General features: G+C 49.1%; 1 protein-coding gene across 1 annotated transcript in view; it reads right to left on the reverse strand.

Annotated features, from left to right (window-relative positions):
- LOC149341017 (fasciclin-2-like) overlaps positions 1-12,390 on the reverse strand; it is a 278,252-nt gene extending 265,862 nt beyond the window's left edge. The window contains exon 1 of the mRNA XM_089549961.1: positions 12,054-12,390. Coding sequence (XP_089406087.1) covers positions 12,054-12,099 — 46 coding nt within the window. The 5' untranslated portion in view covers positions 12,100-12,390. The remainder of the gene's footprint in view (positions 1-12,053) is intronic.
- Between the last annotated feature and the right edge of the window lie 5,762 nt (positions 12,391-18,152).

Genomic DNA, 18,152 nt, shown 5'->3' on the forward strand with positions numbered 1-18,152 from the left:
CTTTGTAATTATATTTAGTTTCTTTACAGTGGGACTGGTATAGTACAGATAGCGTTGTCACTATCTGTACCCGAGAGCTTTTCGGCCGGGTGAGGCATGTATTGGACCCCTGAAGAGAGTTCAGCTACATGCCGCAAGCGACACGCCTCTCGAGCCAAGCTATGTAATACCCCTGTCACACTAGCAAATTTAATGTCATTCGAACCTAATGGCATTCGATGCATCGAATGTCATTTGGTCTCTCTCGGTGCTACACGGGAAAAAATAATGTCATTCGAAAATGGTGGCATCGATGATCAGTGAAGAAAAAAATAGTCCAACTAAACGACATCAGCGCGCATAAAATATGTTTGAAATTGTTGTGCAGTGTTTCAAAAGCGAGTGAGAACATTTGTGTGCCGTGTTATAAGCTTAAAATATTATTTCCGGCCATTCTGCACCTTTTTAGCTATCAAAAGCCAAGCCAAGTACAAAGTCAACCACAAATCCGATAAATGTAAACAAACAAAATGGCTGACATGGCGGCGCGCGCACACGCGCGGAGCTTGGAAATGACTTCCGAAAGGTGAACTGCTCAGTTACGTCTTTAAGTACCTTCGAGCTTAACAAACACGGCACGCCTACCAGCAAGAATCACGCAACCCAAAATGACCGACGGTCGCGGGAAAGACGCTGCTTCACGCTCGGCCGCTGCTGTTGGCTGCTACTAGACCGAGAGTAAGAGCTATCCACGATAGCCTCTAGTGCGAACACATTCACACCAACATTAACTTTATTTTATCAGAACTAAATAAATGCACTTTCTAAGTTTGGCAATGTGCACATTACTTTTTCGCGTCGCTTGTTCCTGCTGCGTATCTGGTGTCCAGAGTACGCATTCGGTTCGAGATCGAATGCGAATGAGTTCCCCTAACTCATTCGATGGCGAATGTCATTCGAACCTAATGGCATTACACGTTCCCGTGTAGCAGCCTATTAATGACATTAGGTGCTAATGTCATTCGATTCGAATGACATTAAATTTGCTAGTGTGACAGGAGTATAAGGGGAAGTAGGAGACTCCCGGTAACATTTTAAAGGAGCGTGTGTGACCGAAGCTTCGACAACGAGGCGATGACCGCAGTTGAGTTTTATTATAGGAGGTGTCGAGGGAAATAAGTTTACTGACGATATAGTAGGGTGCTAGACGGCTTGCAGGTTCGATGTTACTTGGTTGCATTGCGCGAGCACAACTTCGGGGAAGATAAACTGCTTACTCAAAATTAGTAAGTAGAGATAAAAGCAAAGGAAAAATCACTCACAGATGACTGACTCGTGGAGTAACCTTACGAAATCACCCCCCCCCCCCCTCCCCCCTTCTTCCTTTTGTTTAAATACCTTTGTCCTTGACTTCACTGCGGAAAGCAATCAATTAGGCAAGCTCACACTTAACTCGATTAATCAAAGAAAGGGAAATATGACACGTCCTCCTAACCAATAATCAGCAAGTACTTTCACACGCCAATTTTGGAGTCTCGGCTAATTCCCCAACCTACCACGGGCTCATCGAACCCCCTCACCTCTCCATGGGTGCGACATGTTTACCCACTCCAAGCGGAGTCTCCGTACATACAGATTCGCAGCCAGGCCGTGTTATGCTCGACGCCGACAGCAAGGTCGCCTGAGGAGCGGAAATGAGCGGTTTCCTCGAGGCGGCCTTGCTGCAATCGAAGAACGTTCCCTCTCGGGTGCCGCCGGTCAGCAGAGGACGTGGCGACGACGCAAGCTCGTGTGAGCGAACTGCAGCAGCTACCTTCGTAGAAGGGTCATTGCCCGGACGGCACTGCTTGAGGACAGCCACCTGCCTTGGCACAGCGAAACAAGTGACAGGCCATCAAGGCACCCTAGCCATCTGCACCTGGAGGCGGCAAGTGCGCAGTGGCGGGTTGTCGCCGGAGCCTAAAAGGATTATCGCTGGTGTGCCGCAGTTCAGTAACCACCCTGCGCGGGGCGGGGGCGCGGATCGGAGCTTCATGCGTGAAGGCCGCTGGTTTGGTGGTGGTTGTACTACTTCCAGATGGCGCCGGGCAGAGAGTTCAGCGAAGTCGACAGCACTGATGTCCTTCGCGGGTGCGATGCACAGAGATGCGCACTGTTGCGACTCAAGTAGCATGGTCGGGTCGGGGAGGGGATGAGGGAGGTCGGAGACTAGGATGTGAGAAAAATTGAATTGGTTTATTGGGGTTTAACGTCCCAAAGCGACTCAGGCTATGAGGGACGCCGTAGTGAAGGGCTCCGGAAATTTAGACCACCTGGGGTTCTTTAACGAGCACTGACATCGAACAGTACACAGGCCTCTAGAATAGAAAGAACATGTAACAAGGTATCCATGTGGGCTAGTTGGTGTACATCAGACATAACCTCACCAGCGAACGTACGAGACACCAGGAGAAGAAGAACACAGGACAACGCTGGAAACGGCCAACGCTTTCCACAGAACAACGCTTTCCAGCGTTGTCTTGTGTTCTTGCTCTCCTGGTGTCTCGTACATTCGCTGGTGAGGTTGAGTCTAAAGAAGGAACATTACCGGGGGATGGGGCGGTGCCACACCGGGGCTGAACCCCGGACCTGATTGGATTGGTGTTCTTTGTACTGTAACGCTATTTAATTGTGTGTTTTGAGAGACTTGTACATCGAACGTTTGATTGGGATGATGTGAACGACCAAATTTCAATCTGTATTATCTGGGAAGCTTCTTCCACGTGCCGACAGATGAACCTATGAAGAGCCATAACTGGCCGTCACCGAAGAAAACTTATTTCTGACACTCGCACATTCTGAGGGATTGAATCTCACTCGCGGAAGAAGGATGTAAGCTGATCCTGGGATAAAGCGCACCTCTCGAGTGCACAGCCCTACCACTGTGCACCTCAGCTCACGCTGCTCGTACCACTGAGCTGTCATTCGCCACGTTGGAGGCCAGCGTGGCAACACACTTAGTGACAGTGACGGGTGGCAGGAAACTGCACTTTTCAGCAACGGTGGCGCCCCCACGCGGTTCTTTTCCGAAGTGGTCTGCCGGTGATCGGCGTTCGCAGTGCAGGCAGCTACACTTCGCGCAATGGATGTGCCGGCGCGAAAAGTGTGAAGCGATCGTTTGTGTAGTGTCCCCCAGTGCAAAAATCGTGCCGGGTGAGATGAAATGAGCCTGTGCAGTTCCTCTAGGTACAAAAAATTGAAAGCCCGTTGAAACTTGGAGCTGTAGATCGGGAATAAAGTGAGTGATTCAAATTCGATGGTCGCGTACTGTGAGAAATCTAGAAAGATTTCTTCTGGCGTTATCTCGGTGAGCTAGCCGCCACAGCGTGACTGGTTACGGCGCTCCTCGGACGGAGTTTCATGACTTCAATCAAGGATCTTAGCACTCTGCGACCACGGCTGACAGCCGGCACTGTGTCGTCGCTACAGATTACCGAGTACTCTCACGACATGGCGTCAAGAATAAAAAAAAAAAGCACAAGCCGGTTAGAGAGTTTGCATATATTCGTTTTAAAGGTGTGGTTTGAATGTGAAGAGTTGATGTTCTGACCGTGGTGCTCATGACATATTTAAACGTAGCGGACCCCTGTGCACAGTAATGTTTTGCGAAACGTTCTGTATTTTTCGCTCGTTAGCATGTTCACGAGTTCTGTAAATAGGGCGAGGTTAAAGGACTAGATTAGTGCCGGTCGTGGCTGATTACTGTAATTTACAATATGCAGTCCACACGTGTCAGCAGGGCTCAATTATTTCTGAAAAACATTTTGTTCACTAGACCGTCCGCGTCCGATACACAAAGCCCAGAGGAGCAACGATTGCGACCGGCGCATAAAATTTATCTGCACACACCCCAGAACGATATCCTAATATAGTAAGCGTACGGAATTTTATTGCATATCCGGCGATATTGAAAGATACTGTACTGTCCGCGCCTATAGTTAGTGCGCCGCAAAGCGCAAAATTTCAGCTTTTTTTACATTACAGCCAAAATTCCGGTAGTTTGAAGCCAATTACTTAGCCATTAGTGTTACAAAGTTTTAGCGCAAGTTAATGCAACAGAGGATCGAAAAGAGGCGCATGAAAGTGCTTCCTTAGTCCCGTACCTTCCTTTGCATTCTTTGGTTTCAAGCTGTTAACGGATCATATGGTTGACATTAAAAGGTGTATCAATCCCTACGGCGTACCTCTGCATTTGTTCAGCGAGCGGCAGAATCGCTTCAACAAACTCAACAGGGTCAGGAGCTGCATGATCCTTCATACGCACGCGCTTCCGTGGTACCTCCATCACCGCTCCGTTCTCCATGACGGCGACGCCGCCGCGCCACCTATAGGCGCTGAAAAGTGCGAGAGGCTCCGCGAACATGGAAGAAAAGGGGACGACGCAGCTTAGGTTGGTACGTTACTTTCTCGCATGGGACGTGCGCAAAAGATAGCAGAGTATCGGTTTCGGGGACTCCTCTGCTTCCCGTCGTCTCCCAAGCCGTCTGACCCGACCTTCAGTTGGTTCAGCAGCGGCTGTGACTTATCTCTTCCATTCTCAGGCTTTCTACGAATTTCATGCCAGTACAGGCGCGGCCATAAGTAAACGGAGCACGCTATTTCGTTCGAAGTGCAACCACGCTTACTCCATTGCTAATGAAGAAGCGTTGTTTGTATACAAGAAACCCCACCAACCTCCGCTGCCAGCATGCGTGCACCACTGCTGGAAATTTAAATTAGGTGATGCGTGAAAAATATTCGAAGACAGTTGCGTGCTCCGTTTACTTTTGACCGCGCCTGTACATTCTATGGGTTACTAACAGCCGATGGACTACTGATAGCAGATTTTAAGAACAACTCTGCCAACAGACTGTCCAACGAAAAGCTTTAATAGACAATCTCTGTTGGTCTTTAATATAACTGTTGGTTCTTCGCCTCGGATGAAGGCAGACGTTTTCAAGACACTTTTCTTTTTTGAGGCTGGCCAAATCGGAGCCTCAAAAAGTTCCGCCTGCTGCGTCAGCGCAGTTCCGGTGTGGGGGTGCGCAACATCCTGGAGTCGAGTCGGCTGCGCAGTAGAAGAAACGACTGACTCGCGCCCTTTGAAAACAACTGCGCCCCGCCTAGGTTAGTGCAGCCCGCTTAACCCAGCGTCGCCCACGGGACCCCGGCACGCCCACTAGGGATAACAAGAGACCGCCCGGGGCGCAACGAAGTCCACGGACGTTCACAAGACAGGGCCGAGAGAAGAGACCCGCGACGGGGCTGGACACGCTGGTAAAACCGCCCGAAGGCGTTCGTTGGTGGGGCGAGTTGAATGCATTGCCGCGGCCGGACAGCCTACGGTTTCCATTTTCTTTTTTCCGCTGAGTACATACTGAGTACAGAAGACCAGAGAACTCAGTGCGAACGGCGCGCCGTCGGGCCGCCAGATTATCCACGCCGCGGGAAAAGGCACGCCTGAAGGAAGAGGTGTACGCGTTCGTGACCTCACGCCTTTCTCGGGGAGGCAGCGCCGTTTTCTGTTTTTCTTGTCTTTCTTGCCTGCGTTTCGCTATCGCTTCCGCAGAACGGGACGCGACCCGGACGAAGCTATTACTTCCGCCTCGGCCCCGCGGCCAAGAGGTGCGCAGCCGGGACGGCTATATTACGCACGTCGTATATTTTAAAAGAAACCAAACAAACGCTCGCGAGAAAAAGGCTTCGCTAAATCGAAAAAGAAAAGACCGCACGCAAGCTGCGGGACCAGCGGGTAATTTGGTTTCACGAGAGGGCCCTTGTGGCCGCCTGCTCATCGGCCGGACGTAATCATCTTCGCTTGTAACGCGGGGGCGGACGCGCTGTACGAGCCAGGACACGCTGGTCTCGACCCCTAAACGCACAAGCAGCGGACGTTTTAACCGGGCATGAGCATGGCAAAAAAGAAAAAAAGCAGAAACGTATATTTGGAAACCCTCGGTGCGCTTTTGCCGAGAACAACCCGCTAAGGCCTGAAATAGCAATACAGAAAATGACTGCTTCTGAAAAGGAATCGTGCATATATGCTGCTGAGACGCGCTGACGTCCTGAGCGTCTGATACTGGAAAAAAAAATTGTAAATTGTGGGTTTTAACGTCTCGAAAGGACACATGCGCTAAGAGGGGCGCCGTAGTAGAGGGCTCCGGATTAATTTAGAAATTTTAGCGATCTTTTACTTGCGTCAACATCGTACAGCCCACGGGCGTTCTTAAATTTCGCCTCCATCCAAATATGGCCGCCACGGTAGGCACCGAACCGGCGACTTTGGGATAAACAGCCGAACGGCAAAAACACCGCTGCAGATGCTTGATCATGACCGTTATCAAGCAAGTCACAGAATTCGAACGGCTGAAAACAGGAAATGGGAGATTAAGAGAGAAGGAAGTACTTCACAGTGGAATGCACGTAAGCTATTCTCCTGCCAATTATGAACAGCCCCTTCTGACCGAACTGCTCCTACCTGTGTGCCAACCTCGAACATTGACTAAACCTCTGTCCCTTCGCCCTCGCACCCGGAAACAATGGTGCACAAAAGTCTTAGGAACAAATAAAAACAAAAGACAAAGGATGCGCACGGTGCTTAGGAACGATACAACATTTGCGGTACGAAAGATAAAAGGTAAAGAACTTCATGATGTAAAAAATAACTTGTCCACGAAAGTTTAAGGGGAAGGAAGGGAAAAAGGGGTTGATTGGCAGTTTCAGATGCACGAACAGAAAAAAGAACTGCGGCCCAGAAGTCCACAACAAAAGCACTTGCCATCACTCACTCACTGTACAGTCTCGCATGAGTGCTTTAGGGCCTCAACTAAGCAGGGCAGTTGCCAGCGACATACAACCCCCCCAAAAAATGTTCATTGCCACTCCAAACGCAGGCCTCGCCGTTCATGAAAAAAAAAAAACTGCATCGCTCAATCCCATGTATAGCCTCCCAAAGTCTCAAGTTGGGATATGCTATCAGCAAAAACACGAAGGACACGAAACGCTTCAGTGAACAGCGTGCCGCTACCGTACGAAGATTATCAATACCTCGAGGACTCGGGTCACGCAAGACGTCCGAGAGACAGATGGAAAGGCCGGAAATTACTCTGTCAGAAAACAAAACACTGGAGCCCCAAACAGGACACTGAGAGAAGCGAGAGGCATCATTTGTTTTCGAAACCCAAACCCTTTCTACCCATTTCCGACGAAACACTGCGGGCAAAAAAAAAAAATAAAGTTCACTTCTCTGCAGGATTTATCAGTAGCGTCCCATCGCCAAGCTGAGGGGCACAACTCTCTTTTTCGAGCCGCAGGCAACAAACGCATTCGACTCCAGTCACGTTTCTCGGCTGCAGAGTAAGCGCTCTCCTTTGATGTGCGACCCTGCTGATGGTCCCCCCCCCCCCCCCCCCTTCTTTTACCCTCCCGGAGCCGGCAGAATCAAAAGGAAAAGAAATAAAAACGCAAAGAAGGTGAAAGAGAAACAAAGTTAAATTCACCTCCATACCCGCCACTTTCTCCTCGTCGACTTCGCAACGCGCTTTCATCGCAGCCACACCCAGATCCGGGCTGGCGCGGCGAGAGAGCGCTAACATGGAGCTGCCGTACGCTATCCGTTCCCACATAGTAGGCCACGGCAAAGAAGAATGGAGGAAAAAGATGGACGCGGTTAGCAGATTCATCCGGCGGCCGATTCCGGAACGGTGAAGACGTTTCTATTTCAACGCGTGGCGGCACTCCTGCAGACACATACACAAGCGGAACCTCTCATTGCTGGGCGGTGGACGTGATGGATTATGTCTGGAGTGGGTGTCGCAACTCGATGAGAGATGATCGGCGCGGGTGCGCCGTGGTACGATGCGCCGTGCGCCTGTTATTCAATTTGCCCGACATCCTACTCAGAGACGAAGTTCTCTCGCTTTTCCAATCAGAGCAAGGGGCCCAGGGATGGGTGGTCGCACTTTCCATCCTCCTTTTCTTCGACGCGCTTCAAGTGGCAGATTTGTATTAGGGCGCAAGAGTGGGATGAGTGAGTGGCTAATGAAATTAATGCGCGAGAAAGTTGGCTGCCGGCAGGTGCCTTCCATACAGTCTTTGGGTAGCCCACTCTGTAGGACGAGATGAAGGTGCTGAGGAGCAGCATCCGCTTTCGGTCGGTTCTATAGCCCGCCATACGTAAGCACCGACGATGGCTTATTCTACCACGCAATGAGCGGTCTGAGACTTCACCGCAGCTGCAAACATGGCGCCACCTGTGCTCAAAATAGCACGCACTCTTGAAAATGTAACTTGTCGGGCTAGTTAGCTGGCTGGCTTCACACAGAAAGCAAAGCCTAACGCGCGATAATGTGAAAGGTGAAAGCGCTGTTTTTATACTTTTGTACTGTCTGGTTACGGCACTATGGCGACAAAAAAAAGAAGAAAAGCCCTGGCAAATACCTGCAAGAAGGTGCTGCGGCTGTGCGCTGCGCAAGTTGGAGGGCTTCGTAATGCTAAATGCGTTTTTCTGCGTTTAAGCGATGTTTTACTGAAAAAAAAAAAAACTAATAGCAGAAAACAGCATTCAGTTTCTGATTTCAGCCCTGAAAGTGCCCATAAAAAAAAAAGAAAGTAAGGAAGTAGCAAATAGGAGCGCCCAGTGCTGTGCATGGTGTCAAAAGTAGCGATTCCTGACCAAAGAACGGCTTTTGGATTATCGTTGCAATGAAGTCTCCGGCTATCAAGAACCTGTTGAGAAAGAAATTCTCATTTACTGAAGCGCTAGTGGCGCGCGCGCCGCATGCATTGCGGAATCCCGCAAAGGGCCTTTCCCACATATCACAAGTGACCTTAATATGGCGGAGCTCTCGCTATAATTGGCACAACGGCGACAAGACAAGCGCCAGGAGTCTGAAAGGGAAGTAGGTAACATATAGGAAGAATCGAAAAAAAAAAACGTGATCGCAGATTACGATTGTTCGATGATTGTTCCTAGTGCATGGTCGGCCGTCATGGTGAAGTGAACCGAGATTTGTGGGAAAGCCTGCTTGCGGAATTTCGGTGACGCGATACTCTCCTTAGACGTGCAGTTCTTCGCACTTTACAATGCATGTGAGCACTGCTACTGAGAAAAAATGAAGCGGGCGGCAGAGCAAATCTAGAAAGAAAAAATGAGACCCTTCAGAAAAATTCTGAATGAATTGCAGAAGTGAACATAGCGCTAGCAGAGGCAATAATCCCAAAATTGTTATTCAAAACGACTGAGTGGGTCAATAAGCCTCAAATTCCACTTTAACCCAGCCTTGAACATACCCACACAGATCCCTCGGTCATGCAACAGTTGGGTGCTTCTGAGCTCGCATGAAAAGTATATTCGTCACGCCGCTCACCTCCCCCCCCCCCTCCCCTCCCCCCCCCCCAAAAAAAAAACAAATAAAGAAGCGCTACAATATCTCAAAAGGCTACAGTAACAGGTTACAGGCAGCACATTGTTGCAAAGGCCACATAGTTTTTAATCAAGTATTTATTTCTGCCACCATGTTCCTCGCATACGTATTACGGACGCTCCGTACAGCGAAAGCGTACTGTACAGGCTTCGGTCCGACACCCCCCCTACAAGAAATCCCAGCGCAGCATTCCTCACAGATTTGAACTTTTCTTTAACTATTTACTGCGGACGTCCAGCCACACACAGCGCGCACCATATAAAGGGATCAAAAGAGCAATAAAAACATGTAAAAAAAAAAAGACATGCCGAGAGGGAGCCACAGAGCTGTCAGCAATACCAAAGGCCGCACAAAGGCACTGAGAAGCGAGATCGTTCCTGGAGATAGGAGGAGCGCACGGCACACAACGAGGGGGGGCCCCAACCAGGGCCCCGAGGCGACAGAGCGAAGAGAAGGGCAGCGGCTCATCGAGGGGGCACCCGGCAATCTTCCCTTCACGTTCAAGGTTGGCCGCGGTGAGCGATGCGGCGCTATTAGAAGGAGCCGCGCTGGACGACCTGCGCCTGCACTGGGGTCACCGAGCCATCGTTGCTGTTCTGGGTGCAACATCCAGCTCGATGAGGGTCCGATTTCGAGACAATGAACAAAGAGAAAGTCGAAAGGGCACATGGTGAAGCCGAATGTCGCCCAGATGTTCTCCTTCGCCCCACCCCCCCCTCCCCCCCCCCTTTCCTCTACTAAGCATGTCTCGACCGCAGTGGTGAGAGTCCTGAAACAAACAACCACGAAAGAGACAAAGACCTAAAAGACGAGCGGTCGTTCAAAAAAAAAAAAAAAAACAAGCCCATTGACTTCTTGTTTTAGGTAAGCTTCGCAACTCGGCACGCCCGGTCGTTTTTGTTCCAGCTTCTGTGTAGGAAATTGTTTCTTCAGTGCTTAGCTTCGAAAGGTACGCACCATCATTGTAACGTATTAGCGCTTTTTATTTTAATATGCAGCATTCAAGTAAGAAATTGCAGGAGAGCTCCAAGCGAAATTTCCTAGGTACTGCTGCGGTGGACTTTTTCGAAATCAAGAACAGCTGAGCTCACTTTCTTCAAGCTTTGTCCATCCTTTAAGACGGCATGTGAGGCAAGAAACGTCGCTTATTCCATGCACTATTGTGCAATAATTCATCGTCACCACACATATCAATAGCCGGAAACACACTAACCTCAAACTACAGCCAAAATGAAGTGCGATGAAAATGCGCAAGTAGTACAGTGTGGGGCCTCGACTCGAGACTCTAAGGGAGGTCGCTGGCCTTCTCAGCGGCATTGTGTTGCTTATTGACTCGTGGTCCACGCAACGGAAGAAAAAAGCCGAATGACTCAGCCAGCGAGAGCATCTGGCGCTGGAGCAGGCGGACCGCGAGACCAGACGCTAGCATCTGCTGCCCATTCAATTCGAAGACGGGGTCAGCGGGTGCAGTCGCTGCGAATAGACCCTTTCACTCGACCATAGGCGCCCGGACCGCGGCAGTAAACAGAGTAAACGACTTTGAGAAAGAACAACGAGCAGTATGGGTCATCAAAGTACTACGTACCATCAAGGCAACTGTCCAAAATAGATCAATTGGTAACACGGCGATGACGCACGAGCAAAACTGTGCTCTTCAATTTTTGACGTTCAATTACTACTTAACAATGCGAACGCAAGTCGAGGTGAAGCAAACTGTGCAACGTATTTAAGCAACCAAATACGGCGTATGAAGTGCTAATTTAAATGACCGATGAATACAAGAGCAAAAGAAAAAAAAAAGCTTATTTATCAGGAAACAAACGACTGACCAGCAGTGCTCGTCACCCACGAATTCGGCGCACCGTATACAGCGAACACTGGTCGCCGCGGTAGCCACGAAGGGCTATAAACTGGTTTCCATAAAATGTCACGAAAACTGAAGAGCACTGAAGGAAGCGATGGGCTAAATGTAATGGACTCAGACTGACGGCCACTTAGCACCGAACTTTTACCTCGTTTTCAATGAGATTATATATTCTCGAATGAAGTAGTCACCAGGGGATTATGGCAGGGAATGCTCGCAGTCTGGACTGCCGTACAGTACATAAGAATTCTGCCAATTCCTATTAAACTAGCAAGCTGAGTGACGATGATTTTTTACATAAGCTTAGACCACAAAGCAGATTGGAGCCATCAAGGGTGCTAGTATGGCTACGCCCCCTGCTGTTCGCATGTTTGTGGCGTTGTAAGAGAATGACTTTTACTTCGCGTGGAGGGCAAAATGCTGTTAATTTAATTCTGTATCTTCATCCAGCCAGCTAAGATGAAAGGGCGGTAGCGCGCATAGATTTCTAGAGCTTTTTCTTCTTTGGCTTTAGACGACGACCGACCAAACGCGCATGTCCCAGCGCTTCCGTACCCGGACCGTTCCACAGGTTACCGTCCCGGTCGAGGAGCGCGCCGCTGTCGAGCAGCAAGCGCTCCGAAGAAACGGCGATCCACCTTGAGCAGCTCCTGGCCCAAAACAAACACCTCCCGAGTTTTCGAAAAACTACCATCAGCATCGTTCGCAGACGCGAGCGGACGCCTCAGGGCCCGGGTAAAACGAAAAAAATTCATCGTGCTGCTGACCTGTTACGACGAGAAGAGCCACCAGGACGGCGTGAAGTAAATCCATAGTGCCGCAAGGGGGTTAGCCAGGGACCTCTTCGGTGTTATTCCCCGGGTCGTGGCGGTGGTGGCAGGCACACACAGCAAAATCACACAAGAAGGCACACACACGTCAAGCACACACGCACGAACACGCGCGCTCTGACAGAACAGGAGGAGGGAGCACGCGCGAGAGCGATCCGCAAGCCGACCGACACACTGCTAACAGAGCGCGCGGTGCTAGTCCGGCCGCCGCTGCTGCGTCGTTTTCGTATGTTCCTGCGCGCTCCGCCAACGCCGCCGCTACTCGGGACGCAAACCGGCCGCCTCGCGAAAAGGGCGCGCAGCGGCGACCCACCGCGGCTGGAGAGCCGGCGCATCGCTCCTCCGCACGCGCGCTGCGAAATAGTGCTTTACTTATTCAGCTCTCCCTTCTTTGAATCAGGCTCCACGGGCAATACAAAAATTTCTTCGGCTTAGAGAACGCAAAATAACTTAGTTACTTGACCAGATTAAGAACAAAAATTAAAAGCCGGCCCTCAGTTGAAACACGTTTGACGGGTGCGTCAAATTTTGAATCGTTGAAGGGAGAACGTTGAGCATTTGTCAAGTGTTTCGCGTTGTACGCTAGATTCGTAAGCCTTTTTGGTCTGAAACGTTTACGAATTAAGGAAACATGTAGTCTAAATGACGTCCTGCGGCCTGTTATGATCGAAACGATCAAAATAGCGCGCGGTATGTCTGCTAGTAGGCAGACACGTTTCGCCGCAGTGCACGTTGACAGAGCGCGCTAGCCAATTGCTTGTCGCGCCATCTGGGGAAGAGGAGCCAAACTACAAAAATCCAGATCGCGGCCTGTGGCATTCACTACTCCTCTGTGGGCGCTTCATATAGTAGAGGTCATGACATCATGTCCCTGTTGGCATCAGTGAACGCACAAGACACACTAAACACCCTTACATGATCGACACTGCAACGCGCTGCGATGATTTTATTGGCCATCATCATTGCGCTGCCGGCGTTCCAAGGATCCAAGCCGGAAAACTGGTTTACGTCAACCTACGTTAACAGGTTCGCAATTAAGAACTCCGACTTGCACGAAGGTGCTCGCAAGTTGGCTTTTCCACAGACTTCACCGAAAAAAGTTTTGCGGGAAAACCAGCTCAATAGTTCTCTTGTTTTTCCTTAGTATAAGAGTGGCGCTCGATCATAGACAACGCGTTTTGTTGCCAGTGTCCGAATGCCTGGGCATCGATCCAAAAGCTCAAAGTAGTTTCGGAGAAAATCATTACGCAGAAATTTTGTTCTACATTTAATTCGTCAGGAATTCTGCCGTCACTTGCTCGAAGGTGCTGACACACGAATAGGTAGGCATTAAAAAGCGCGAACAAAATTAAGTAAATTAGATAAACAATGTGGCTGTTCAACCAGAAACATCCCAAAATCTTTACCATATCATGAAATAAGGGCGCACATGTGGTTGATTGGTATGGAAACACAAAAACGGTGTAGTTGTCGAGGGTTTCTTGCTAGATCAACGAAGCAAGGACGGAGTGAACTGTTTTGCGGCACGACGAAATTGCGCATGCACATATAGATGTTTGACAGGGAAACTTGAACTTCTGGTTTCAGAGAATATTTGTCAGTACCGTACAAAGCGTCATTTGATGATTATTAAAGCATCAATACGCTTTGCTAAGGACAAATTTGGTTCATGCAGATTGACGTGCTACACCACGCCATACGTCCGTTACTGCACGGCAACGACAGAGATCCGACCGCTGTGTTCGAAAAAAGGGGAAGAACACCATAGAGGCACAACCGACTGATCATAGCCGAGACAATCAACAAGGTTGCGCTGGAGCTAGTCGAGCAACTTTGAAGCCTTCTTCTCCGCAGCATGAAGGAAAACCTGATGTCATTGAAACCATATTATGGCCAAATCAGAGAGATGTCAGGCTGCTTGATAGGAGTGGAGAGGGTGCAGGAACATAAGTGATGGAAGCTACATATCAGTGTAGGGTGCAGTCTGCATTTGCTGCGACCTCAAGACGACTTGGGGGTGTGATGGCTGCTTTGAGGGAATTAATTGTGGTTTTCCGTGATGTTTTTGTAGTATCCGGTTGTTTGCTCTTCTTATATTACGGCGTATTAAGGCGAAAGCCTTTAATGCCTCATACTGTCGCTAGCAGTCGCGTCGGCAGCCGTGTCGGCAGATTTGTCCGCCTTTCGGCGTCACTGCTTAGAAAGGAACTGCGCCGAGGGTAGGAATCGAAGCAGGGCCTTTGGCATCTGAGGCGGAGACGCTACCACTCCGCCACGAAGGCTCAAGGTTTGCGCATGAATAAAGGCGCATCTAGTGAAAGCATGGGCTTCATTAATAAAATAAAAGGAAGAAAGTCAAGAAAAGGAAAAATAAAAAGTAAAACTCAGAAAATAAACAAAAATAAAAACGAAATAAAATAAGATATGAAAACAAAAATAAAAAACAATAAAAATAAGAAATGCAGCAAAAATAAAAACAACAAAATATGAAAAATAAAAAGTAAATAAAAACAAACAGTGCGCCAGGAAACGCTTTCGCCTTGCAGCACTTTAGAGAGCCTGTTGAAGACGGAGGGGTCCTGGAGATGACTAACTCGTTTAGCCCCACAGGTACCGGCTCCGAATGACGTTGTCGGACTGCTCTATCGAGGAAACTGTACAAAAGGGTTTATTCTACATATTTACAGAAGAGAATGGAATCGAATGCTCCGATCACAAACAACGTCCCGTTATATACGGTTCGTATTCCCCAGATCCCTGACTGGGGAATTTAGTTTGAAGAATGTTGTCCAATCGGATGGTCGGTTGATGATGCTGGCGGTACCACCCACGGCAGGGCGGTGCTGATGCCCTCTCGCTCTCTCACAGCTCGGGGGATGAGAAGGGGAAGACAGTCATCAAACACAGATGCGTCACCTTGACCACTGCCGCAAGTTTTCTGTGCGTTGCCTCCGTGGGAAAGCAGAATCCCGCAGTCTTCTCGCACGTGGTTGAACCTCCTCGAACTCCCGCGCCGGATGGCCGAAGCACGAGACCCCTTCGACACAGCGTCTTTCAATTAGCAGCCTCGCTCAGCGTGACCTTGCGTAGCATCATCCCGTCCAGTGACCCGAAGGCCGACTCGGCCAACGTATACCGCTGCTTCCGCCGTGCTTCCTGTGCATCTCTGCTTCTACCGTTGCTGCTGCTGTCGCAAGCTCTCGCCGCATCTTTGCCTAACGACGACACTCGTCTGACAGTAATTTCTCCCAGGCCCGTGGGAGACAGCGTCCTTCGATCGGTTCGGAGGTTCGGTGATTTGGAGTGCAACAGCCCCGGCCGTCGTCGTCTATGCTTCTGCCGCCGGCGCCAGGCCTTGTCATATCCCTTGCTTTGCGATGAGTCACACCCGGCTCCCAGGACCACGTTGTCCACTTTAACAAGCCAAAGTGCCCCCTGAATTTTTTCACTGACATTGTATTTTGGGCCTGCGGATCGACGGAGCCCCCGGGGTTTATTTTTCGGTCTAGTTATAAACCCAACTGATTGGCGTAAATGCACCCACGGCAAGGTAACCAGCGCAGGGGGACTGTAATGATTTGATCGTGGTTGTGACATTCCATTAGGACCTCGTGCAAGTGGGGCTGCGGTAGTCTGATTCATATATTGCGAAATGCATTGCTTTAGGCACGTATAGATATTGATGTCGATGTTTCCTTGAACAACGAGTAGCGAAACTTCTTGCATAACATATACTATCTATCCTCCGCGGTTGCTTAGTGGTTACGGCGTTCGTTTACTGATCAAAAGGTCGCAGGATCGAACCCTGGCTGCCAGGCCACATTTCGATGGAGACGAAGGGCAAAAACCAACCTTGTCCTTTTCGATAAGGAAGCCACGAGTTCGAGTCAGCTCGCGCGAAAAAAGTTTGCTCAAATTTTTCTAAGCAATAAAAGCGCCTTTTGCTTGTGGGCAAGCGTCAACACAGTAAGAAAGAGTCATAGAATAGTTTTTAATAAGAACAACATTTGTACAAACTAAACGGAAAGGAGTAAACAAGGAGTAAGCTCTCCAATAGCGCACTCCTTTTTATAAAAGGAGGTACGCTAGAGGATCGCTTAAACCCTTTTTATTCCCTTATAGGTGTATTTGTGTTTAGACTGTATGGAGGGCTCTTTTGTGACCTTTTAAGTATGATATGCTTTAAGCTCCCACTTTCCGCAATCTCACCTGGAAACCGCTGCGATTATGAAGCCAGACATGTAAAAAACTTTTATCGCATCCGTTCTCAAAGCGGTTATGTTGGGGGTCCTACCACGTGGGCGGTGCCTTCCGGGGTGTTTATGTACTGCGTAGGTGTGTAACCACGCGCGCGGCGTCCTAGCACATTGCTATGGATGTCCCGTCTGTGAGGTGATTTTACCAACGACAACTAGTTACAGAAACGAAGGTTTGCAGCAGAAAAGTCAGTCGTCCTAGTACGGCGCACGCACGAGCACGAGCCGGCCTACCGCGATAAAAATACAGTAACAGCGCGAGAGCATGACCGGACACGTTAAGGCGAGTGCAAAGGTGTGTATATCAGCGCAATAGCAAAAAAAACAAAAAAAAAAAACGACATAGAATGCTTAGTACATTCGAATCTTAGCGAAAGCACGGATTTCTGCAACGTAGAAAACGACGGTGACCAGCCAGTGCCGCGGGACTGAGCAGATGGAAGTTGATGAAGACAACGCTCTCTAATGCACAACGCGAGAGTGTGGTGCAGTTTAACACGAGGCGTGTTGGCTGCGGCGATAGCCATGAATATTGATTCATTTTTTTTTCCCTTTTTCATGGCTTGACCTCTAACTCAGCTGAAGGTCAAAGTTAAACGGTCCGCTATTGAAGCCTGAGGTCCCGCGGTGAAGCTTCTGCTTCAAACATTTCGGCGAAAGTTAATCACCGCCTTTAAGAGTACGACGCGACTGTGTAATGGCTCTCTTCGATGCTTTCCCTTCACATGCAGTCACTGTTCTTTGTTCACAATTACGCATTGGTTACAATGCCGGAACTGCTTACAGCAGTTCCCACATTCTTGTCTCTGGACATTTTCACTCTGCAGGTTGCGTACATAATGTTACTATAACTAGCATCTCCCAAATTTGCACGTTTCTAGTTCATTCCACTGAATAGCACAGTACTAAGCTTCAAATAAAGCCAACACCACCCATAGTTATATCCTCCCCCCACCGGCTTTTTACCTCAGCCAAGTCAACGTATTCAATTTTCAATTCAATTTCAATTTATTTCGCATTTCTTTTACAGAAAATACAAAAACACATTTCGGACCTATGTGGCGGATGTGGCCTATATATTCTATGTGTCCTAGTCCGTAGTGTGCCTGGCTGGCAACCAAACGGTCGGGGGGTTTGAATCCAGACTACAATATATGAAGATGTTTCTTGAAGCAAATCCAATTAATTTATAATGTTAAGTCATTTTAGTCATGTCGTTTTAGACATTAAATATACAATTCCTCCTTTCATACTGGCACGGGTTTTGTACAACAATGTCGGGTTTTCCGCTGAACGGCGCAGCCTTAACTGTGTCGTGTTAATAATGTAAAGTCAAATCCGCCCTCATGTTGACAAAAATCAGTACGCAAGATGCCCTATGCGACGCCTTCTCGCTGACTGTACTAACTTCCGAGCTTCCATGGCACCACTGAGGGAAGAGAATTCAGAACAAGCTCCCACTGAGTGTTAATTTTACCCGACTCTTGCAATTAGCACGATGCGAAAACATGTAGCCGGCTGTCGCCAATAAGTCCATTTGCAAGTAGGCTGAGTAATTTTGTTTTTCTTGCATGTTTTTTGTGGTGACTTCACGGAGATGTCCCGGCATATTTTTAGGTCACCCGGAAATCGATGTTACGCGGTTTGGAGAGGGCGCTGTCAAATTGGTGCTAAGAGGATGAGGCACTCTCTATGATGGTTGGAGGATGCCGGGCCCAGCTCCGCATGAGACAGATGACACTACTGTCCGTCCCTGTGCTCTTTTATTTATTCGGCGAGA

This window comes from Amblyomma mixtum, chromosome 6 (assembly GCF_055824585.1).
Source record: "Amblyomma mixtum isolate Tamu chromosome 6, ASM5582458v1, whole genome shotgun sequence".
In the NCBI taxonomy this organism is placed as follows: Eukaryota; Metazoa; Arthropoda; class Arachnida; order Ixodida; family Ixodidae; genus Amblyomma; species Amblyomma mixtum.